This window comes from Nanorana parkeri, unplaced genomic scaffold (genome assembly GCF_000935625.1).
Source record: "Nanorana parkeri isolate BGI_ZX_2015 unplaced genomic scaffold, ASM93562v1 scaffold284, whole genome shotgun sequence".
Lineage (NCBI taxonomy): Eukaryota > Metazoa > Chordata > Amphibia > Anura > Dicroglossidae > Nanorana > Nanorana parkeri.
In genome coordinates this window covers 1152454-1161987 of record NW_017306552.1, presented here as the reverse complement: position 1 = coordinate 1161987, position 9534 = coordinate 1152454, and the positions used below count along the sequence as shown (strand labels likewise).

Here is a 9534-nt window from a genome sequence, read left to right as displayed (position 1 = left end):
CCCTCCGGCCACAATGCGGCCGGCCGCACGGGATCGCAAGGCACATTATGCCTGCGGTCCGGTCTGATCAAAATGCTGTAAGCACTATTTTGATTGCACCGGACCGCAGACATAATGTGCTCTGCGATCCCGTGCGGCCGACCGCCTACTATGCCATTAACTTCAATGGACCGCCACGCCCCCTCCTGCCCCACAAAAAAAGTTGAGCCAGCTGCAATGCAAGGCAGTGCGTTCTGGCTAGAATCGGGCCGGAACGCAGTGCATCTGGTGTGAACGGGCCCTAAGATGGAATTTATCTCACTTTTGGAATTTTGGATTTTCTTTTACTTTCTGAAGTGCAAACAGGAAAGAAAATGAAAGAAAATCCTATGAATCGGACAAAGATAGTTACATAGTTAGTCAGGTTGAAAAAAGACACAAGTCCATCGAGTCCAACCTATAGAGATACAAAGAAAAAAAAAAAAGAAGAAAAGTCTGAACAGGACACTATGCCCACAATTACACCCTGTTGATCCAGAGGAAGGCAAAAAAAACCCCTATAAAGCATGGTTCAATTTGCTCCAAATTGAACCAGATGGCAAAAAAAAAAAAAAAACTGATGGTGTTTATCCCTTCACTACTATATCCAAGTGTTTGCCTTGATATACCTTAATGCCTATACGCTGTATGTCCCATTTATTGGTGTTCTCACTGATGGCAAGTGAATGTAACTGCAATGTAAGACCTCTGTTTTGCAACTAGAAACAGGATTAGACAGGTCCTCTTCACTGATTGGTAGGATTTGAGCTGAGGAATTGTTGGAGTGCACCGGGCACAAGCATGGCCGTGTTAGAACTTGTTACTGGCCCCTTCTAGGCTCGAGAGATCAGTGAAAAGAATTCAATAGGGATGGGAAAGACAATTGTGGAATTCTGTTCTGCTGCGATATGTGACAATGTCTGTAGATATCGGAGCTGGAGGGCGGCCGGAGAATCCGACATGATCACTGCTGCTTCTTTAAGGGCCCGAGAAGCATTCATCTCCCCTTCTGCTGCAACAACCTGCATCAAACACAGTGAGCGGCATGAATGAAAATCCTTTTATCCAGAAGCGTTTTACTTTTTGTTGGTTTCACTTTACATTTGTGTTTAAAAACATTCTAATATCTGTGTATTTAAGGCCTCATTCACACCAGGGCGACAGCGTTTCAGCGCGTTTTACGCACGTTTTTGTAAGTGCGTTTTTTATGCGCGTTTCAGCAATAAAACTCGATGACAAATGCACAAAAACCTGCTGCTCAGTGCGTTTCTATGGAAGTTAGGGACGTGTGTTCTGCTGTGGGGACATGTTGGAAAGCATTGCAATCATGATCACAGCTGCAAAGCTCAGGCTTCTGCATATTCTCCTAACTGAAACTCCGTACCTCACTACCAGCTCTGACAGCTTAAAAATATGCAGAAGCCTGAGCTTTGCAGCTGTGATCACAATTGCAAAATTTAACTTTTCGGCCGATGATCGAATAGTCGTACGGCAGCCCCATCCTGCCCTGATGATCGCAAGATTAATTTAGCCGTAATTAACGAAAAGCACCTGGACGAAATGCGGTAATTGATTTGTCGTATTTTCGTTCGCGCATGCGCAGTGTAGATCGTACGACTTTTGACGGACGTAAACGCCAGCAACCTTACGACAATCGTACGATCGAGCAAAGTCTTCAAACATGCTTGACCGTCAAAAGTCGTACGATTGTACAGTAATGTCGGTTCGGGCACTCTATTCACACGTATGATTGTCGTTCGAAAAGTCGATCGCATACGATTATCATACGATAATCGTAAGGTGTATGGGCACCTTTAGGGAGATTTTTTTTTTTCTCGCTTCCTGTCCCTGTGACTCTCTACAAAAAATAAGGGGTGTGGTTGTCACTGGCACAGGAAGCCACAGATTGCGATAAAATTGTCAGGAGCTCTAACTCTTCCCCACTGTGCTGAAACTAAAAATCCCATCATGCTTCTGCCCCTGGGAGTCATGCCTGTGGCTTGCAATGTCTTATGGGATTTGTAGTTTCAGCACAGCTGGAGAGCCGAGGTTGCCTACCCCTGTCTAGATTGTTCACTTCTCCTGCCTTCTCCAAACTCTTCACCCTTTTGTGAATTGACCTGCAAATAAAAGTTTTGGCTGATTTGGACTTTAGTAATTTGGTACCACGGCAACAGTTCCAGTTCCTATTTTCTTCCACCATGTCTGCCCTGGCCGTCACTTTCCTTACTACAGGTCCTGTAATCAGGACACAAATCAATCATGTGTATGGGAGTCACAGTTCAGAATGTATGATTTCACAAGGTTTATTCAGATGTCTGAAAAACAGATCTTACTACGACATTACAGAATGAGAATAGGCTTTTGGCCGGGTTCACGCCACAAAGTCTGCTTTCTAGAGTGTTCAGCCTGGAAGTTAAAGGAGAACTATGAGGTGAGTGAATATCCCTCATCCTCATAGTTCGAGCCGACATGTGACCATGAAACTGTCACACGTCAGCTCAATAGATTGGGAAGTAAGCGAACACATACCATCGCTCGCTACCTTCTCGATCATCTCCCTGCAGAGAGCCGTGACTGTCACTCACTGCAGAGATCCCCCCCTTCCCCGCTCTGATCCTCCAGCGCTGACTGGAGGAACGGACAGGGGAGGGGACGGATACAGCTGGCTCTGCCTCTAGATAGGCAGAGCCAGCTGTCAATCACACAGCTGGGTGGATCTCGACAGTAATGTCAGGATCCGTCCCGGCTGCCTCAGTATACCGCGAACTGTAGCACGCGATATACTGGGTCACGGGAGGACACTAGTATATGTCCTCCTGTGACCCTTAAGAGAACTATGGGGAAAAACACTTACCCCATAGTTCTCTTTTAAGCCGGCCAGCTCCCTGCGTTGAGGGCGGGAGGGGGCGTGGTGGTGCATTGAAGTCAATGACACTGCAGCCATGCCCCCGCATGCAGTGTGATCACCCGCATTAGTGCCTGTTTTCTATCAAAGTTTGTGACTGGGTTGGAATGTGTGACCGGTTACATGGTCACACATTTTAACGTAATCACGCCCACTTTTTCTGCGCTAAAATATGTGACCGGCAAAAGGTGAAGAATTCCAGCTGTTCCAGGGCAGATTGGCATTGCAGATGGTATGTGCAGGAGAACCGATCTACCCTGCAACAGCTGATTGCTCCTGAAATGTCACTTCTATCCGACTCTGTGAGTGCAATCTTACATTCCACAAAGTCGGATAGAAGTGACATTTCAGGACCGATCAGCTGTTCCAGGGCAGATCGGTTCTCCTGCACATACCACCTGCAATGCCGATCTGCCATGGAACAGCTAAGAAAGCGTTGGAATTCTTCACCTTTTGCCGGTCACATATTTTACCGCAGAAAAAGTGGGCGTGATTGCGTTAAAATGTGTGACCAGTCACACATTCCAACATAATCACAATCTCTGATAGAACACCTGTTTTCCCGGCCAGTGCGATATGATAAAATAATGCAAGCACTATTTTTGCAGATCACACTGGACTAATGTGCCTGCGTTCCGGGGTGCGGGCAATCGCACTGTGGGGGGCGTGGCAGCGGTGCCATTGACTTCAATACACCGTCCTGCCCCTGAACGCAGGGAGCCGACCAGTTTGCGTTCCAGAGGCTGACCGCTCTGGGACGCAGCCTTTGTGGTGTGAAGCGGGCCCTTTGTCAGGGTATAAAAGCATAGAACAGTGTATTCAGTTCCTGGCTGGTTGGAACGTCTCTCTCCCCAGTTACACATTGACATGTAGTTGGGTTTGGAATGCGGAGAGTCCGGTATTTGGATTCCTGTCCTCTGAAGACATTCTGAACACACTAAAGTCTCAGGAGAGATTACTAATACAGGAATCTGAGACTGCAAAAAGCAATCCATCTGCTGCTTTGTTCTAATGTATTACATTACGGGAATGTGCTTCTCTCACATCTGTGTAGAAGGATTTTGTTTTATTGTATTTTAAAGTAAATTTGGGATTCGATGTACAGTGTAAGTCATTTAAAATGTAAAGTTTAATCTGCTTTTATTTTGCCTTCCCTAGTTCCCTTCTCTCTCCCTTATTAACAAAGCCCTTTTCTGTTTTCATTATATACCTTATTTTACACCCAGTGATGTCATCACTGCATCATTGTGCTTCTCTATGCAATGCAGGCAGATCATAGCTGGTAGGAGGGGCCGGCTGTACATGGCTTCCTGAAAACATCACAGCAGCCTGCCTCCGTACTCCTCTCCAGAGCCCTCAGTCCTGATGCAAGCAGTGGGCTGGCTCTTGGGAGGAGTTATGCAAAGGCTTTGGTGAAGCCAGGAGAGATGTTAGCATCCTACTGAAGAGATCTCGGGCAATGCTAAGTACTCCAAATCTCATGTAAAGACATTGCAGCACAGTGCAGGGTCATCTTCTCCTGAGATTTGGATTACTGAACATTCCCGGGGATCTAGCTGTAGGGATGATGAGATCATCCCTTCTTTTTTTTTGTCAGTTTAATGCAGCATTTTTGGAAGGGAGGGCAGGGAGACTAAAAAAAAAAAAGCAAGCCTTGCTATTCAGGTGCATGGCGTGCTGTACGATGGTGAAAGAAATGGGAAGACTCATTCAGTTGTGTGCATCATTTGCAGCTTGAGCTATTGAGCTCCATTAACAGTCTTTCTTTATTAGTTAAAGGAGATCTATGAGGTTAGTGATTTCCACTCATCCTCATAGTTAGAGCCGACCTATGACAAAGAAGCTGTCACAGGTCGGCTCTATCGATGGGGAAGTGAGCAGAAACATGCCGCCGATCTGCTCACTTCCCGATCATCTCCCTGCAGTCACCACTCCCTGTAGGGATTCCCCCTCTCTGATCCTCCAGACAGGGGAGGGGGCGAGCACAGCCAGTTCTGCCGTTGGATAGGCAGAGCCCGCTGTCACTTACGCAGCTGGGTGGATCTTGACTGTAATGTTGGGATCCGTCCCGGCTGCGGCGCTCTCAGTATATCGCGGCCAATAGCCCGCGATATACTGAGATTTGGGTCACGGGAGGATGCTAGTATATGTCCTCCCGTGACCCTAAAGAGAATTATGGAGAAAAACACTTACCCCATAGTTCTCTTTTAGTAGCCTGGAAGTAAAGTGGTTGAGTATAGCTTGGAAAGTGTGTGAAAAGAAGCCTGGAGCTCTATTTGCTGCCTGAAAATGAGACTACAGTATATTATTTTATATCAGTATAATATTGTATAGACAGACCGCTACCCATGGCAGTGTCTCTCCACCAGCCATTCTCTTACGCCTCCATTTTTATTATCATGCAGACGTCCTGAGGATACCTGACTATTAAAACCTTTCTAGGTAAATAAAATGATACCTTTGCTCTTGCTTCTCTGGCAGCTTCTGCTTCTGCAGCCATAGCTCTCTGCAGTGATGAAGGTAGTTTTACATCCTTTATTTCAACACGTTCTACCCTAATGCCCCATTCCTTTGTAGCATCATATAAGACTCTCTGAGGAATGAAAGACAATCATTTCAAAACATTGATCAATCTATATAATGCACACTAAAACAAAGTAAAAATAGAATATTGTAGGGCAGAGATGGGCAACCCAGGCACTCTAGCTGTGGTGGAAGTGCCATGATACAATGATACATTGCAAAACTGACAGCCAAAGGCATGATTTTCAGAGGCAGAGGCATGATAAGATATGTAGTTTCAACACAGCTGGAATGCCCAGGTTGCCTACCCCTGTTGTAGGGAATGGTTTTGTCTCAACTTCTTTTGATTGTTTTAAACTGATACGTTATGCCATTTTTTTTTTAAACATTTTTTTAGTATTTCTTTTACAAATAAGCATTTTATACAACCTGTGACATTAATTTAGCTGATAATTGTATTAAGAATAACTCTGGGGAAAACTTTTCTCAATCGGCTTGCGGTTCCCGCACAGTTTTCCGTGTGGGACGAAAACGCTAATATTTTTCAATCCGCACGGATGCCACTAGTTTGCGGCTATTAAATAGCCGCGACTGTGCGGAATCTGACAGATTATCACGCTTGGACTATTTCGGGGGGCACGCGGTTCTGTACCGCACGGCCCCCCTCAATGGTGTGAACGATGCACATTGGAGTGCATTGAATTCCCCGTTTAGAGCGGCTCCGCGTGTAACCGCACAGCTGAATACGTGTGGACAGCGGCTCAGGTGTGAATGGAGCCTTAGAGCGCTCCCTCCATCCTCTCTTCTACCCTGTTTTGTTAGTTTTGCCCCCATTTGCACAGAACAAATGTCCGCAGAGTTTTTCAGGATGAATGGCTTTGCACATTGTTTATAAATAGAACCCAAAGTGTTTAAAAGAGAACTATGGGGTAAGTGTTTTTCCCTATAGTTCTCTTAAGGGTCACGGGAGGACATAAACTAACCTCCTCCCGTGACCCAAACCTTAGTATATAGCGGGCTACAGCTCGCAATATACTGAGAGCGCCGCAGCCGGGACGGATCCCTACATTACTGTTGAGATCCACCCAGCTGCGTGAGTGACAGCTGGCTCTGCCTATCTAGAGGCAGAGGCCGCTGTACCCGCCCCCTCCCCCGTCCGTTCCTCCAGTCAGCTCTGGAGGATCGGAGGGGGGGATCCCTGCGGGGAGCTGTGACTGACATTCACCGCTCTCTGCAGGGAGATGATTAAGAAGTGAGTCATCCTGATCAATAGAGCCGACGTGTGACAGTTTCATTGTCACACGTCGGCTCGAACTATGAGGGTGAGTGATTTTCACTCACCTCATAGTTCTCCTTTAATGCTCAACTCAGCTTTCAGTTTAGGCCCCGTTCACACCAGGGCGGTTTGATCGCGTGGATTTGTCCGCGCTGAACCGTTGACATAACAATCCCATACATTCCTATGGGGACCGTTTATGCAAGCGCGTAGCTCCACGCGATCCGAACCGCCTGCCACCCAAAATGCTCCCTGAGCTACTATTTTCACGCTGATCAGCACGTTTTCCATATAGATTTCAATGGAAATGCGCTGATTAGCGTGTTTTTGGGCGTTTTTAATTGCACTGAAATGCGATTAAATGCCCAAAACCGCCCTTACAAAAATTGAGCTGAATAGCTTCCGCCCTGGGGTGAATGGGGCCCAATCAGATAAATACTTTTCATGTGCACAAAAAGAGACATTGTGCACAATTTTTCTTTGGAAAGCCTGTCCCTTGTCAGCATGCTGCAGAGGAGGACCCTTGCTCTGTGTGTAGAAGCAGTGGTCTCTCAGAAGAGGTCAAGCTGGCCCCGTGCTGGAAAAAAAAGACCTAAAGCTCTATAATCAGCGGGAAGCCTGAGCTTTGCTGAATGACTCAGAAAACAAAGGGAAAGCCAAAAGACAATAATTAAACTTAAACCCACCAAAGATGATCATACTTACACCCATCTGGTCAGCCATCTCTTCCCGATCTATGAGGATATCTGTTAGGCTTTTAGTACCCAGCATATTTCTTAGTGTGGTCTGGGCCAGCATTTGAGTTGCTTGATTGGCATTGTCTACTTTGATCACTGTAACAACTGGATTGAATATACGATAAAAGACAACGGCATCAACCATGATGGTCACAGAATCTTTAGTGAGAACCTGTAGGAGGGAGGGAGGAATTGATGTCACACTTTGTAAATATACATTGCTATGCACTAGGGCTGTGCAAATTAACGATTCATTTCTCGATTAATCGTTAATCTTTTTGATCGGTTAAAAAAATTTTGACCGATTACTAATTTTTTGAAACTTTCTGCACGAGCGCCAGCCAAGGCATTGGCCTATACACATACAGCACAGCAATGAAGTAATAAAATGAACTAGGATCACACTAATCCAGCACGGTATTATTCTGAGTTGCCCCACTCAAGCGGCGGCCATATTGAGTGGGCCACGTGAAATTAATAACGTGCTGGATTATTGGGATCCTAGTTCATTTTATTACTTCATTGCTGTGCTGTATGTGTACAGGCCAATGTAGTTGGATCTGTATGTGCGTTATAATTAATCGAAATGAATCGATTAATCGATTTTAAAAAATTTGGATTAATTGAACACGAAAATTGTAATCAGTAACAGCCCTACTATGTACATGAGCACAAACTCCTAAACTTCGGGCCCCGTTTATAAAGGAGTAGTATGGCGTTACTGGGGCTATGTTGCAGCTAAAAAAAAACACAAATCAACCAATTTTTTTAAAGTATATGTAAAGCCAGAACTTGTTTGTGGATAGAATAGAATATTTGATTAATTTTGCTGTCTAAGTGTCTATGTCCTTTTCTGATTTCTCTTCACTTTCTGTCCTAGAAATGCAGCAGGAAGAAAGGGGATAGCCAACAGCTGTAACGAGAACAGGCTTAGCCATTGAAAGATTTCCTCTTTATTATTAAAAATGTTTGATTTTTCATCAGTCTCGGTACTGGAGACAATGGTCACCAGGACCAACAGTGAGGATGAATCTTCCCAGCGGGAAACAGAGATAAAAACCTGCCAGAGGTTCTTATTCTACTAAACGTTTTGGCTTTACGTACACCTGAAGTCCAGCCTTGTATTTTACAAAAACTGCATTATGATTTGCTTGCTTTAGAGTCCCAAAGCCTTGTTCAATTGAATAATTTTTCTAAAAAAAGAGGAGGACCCTCATGCTTTGCCTCCACCAGAACGCGTCCCGCCGTTGTCCTTAACACCCTATGACGAAGCTGACACCACGCCTAATATGGGCTGGTGTGGCCTGTCAGCTTATCTTCACTCCGTGGGGCGTGGCCGAGTCTCCGTCATCCGTGACGCGTGCGACTTCCCCCATCTGACTGGGACATGGCTGGGGGCAGGCCTGGTACCTTTGACAGCGGCTGACCACTCCTCCCCTGCTGCCTAACGGCTTTTACTTTTACTGACAGTGGTTTCTGTACATGCTCATGGCTGGAATCATTCATCCTGACGTTTTATGCATACATTTCAGGTATTGAGTGTCCTTGTATATTTATTGCTTAAACATTTGTTTGCATTCTTCTCGCCAACATCTGGTTACATGTTTACTGTATTGTGAATTTTTGGAAGGAATGTGATGTCATGATGATGTCAGAGAGACTCTCGGATGTGTATATAGTTTGCTGTGTTTCACTTGCATTCATCACTTGTTTGCCTGATGAAGGGGATCCTGTGAGATAAATAGACGTACTGAATTTGCCTTGGAGTGCCGGTGTCCATTTTTTTACTTGTATACCTTGACGGAAGCCACCCGTTGACACCTGTTGCACCCACCTCTAAACTGATGGAGCAGTGGTTCTGAGTGCGATGGGTATAGGCACTGTACCCTCATGTGATAGGACTCTCCAATCATTGAATGCTCTATACAGCATAATGTAGACAACTCTCTGCAGATCACAGCTGGCTCTACACCACAGTCTGCATTTTATGAATGACTTGTAAATGTGCAGCGTGCAGTATGAATGACTCATAAAACACTGCAGCGTCTGGCAGAAAGCAAATATACTTTCTG

At 45.4% G+C, this 9534-nt stretch overlaps 1 protein-coding gene across 1 annotated transcript in view; it reads right to left on the bottom strand.

The window, feature by feature from the left end:
• Window positions 1-829: 829 nt before the first annotated feature.
• LOC108787802 (erythrocyte band 7 integral membrane protein-like) overlaps window positions 830-9534 on the bottom strand; it is a 19511-nt gene continuing 10806 nt past the window's right edge. Inside the window, exons 5-7 of the mRNA XM_018557448.1 lie at window positions 7431-7634; window positions 5385-5519; window positions 830-1040 (exon numbers count right to left, since the gene is read on the bottom strand). Of these exons, the coding sequence (XP_018412950.1) occupies window positions 852-1040; window positions 5385-5519; window positions 7431-7634 (528 nt within the window). The 3' untranslated portion in view covers window positions 830-851. The remainder of the gene's footprint in view (window positions 1041-5384; window positions 5520-7430; window positions 7635-9534) is intronic.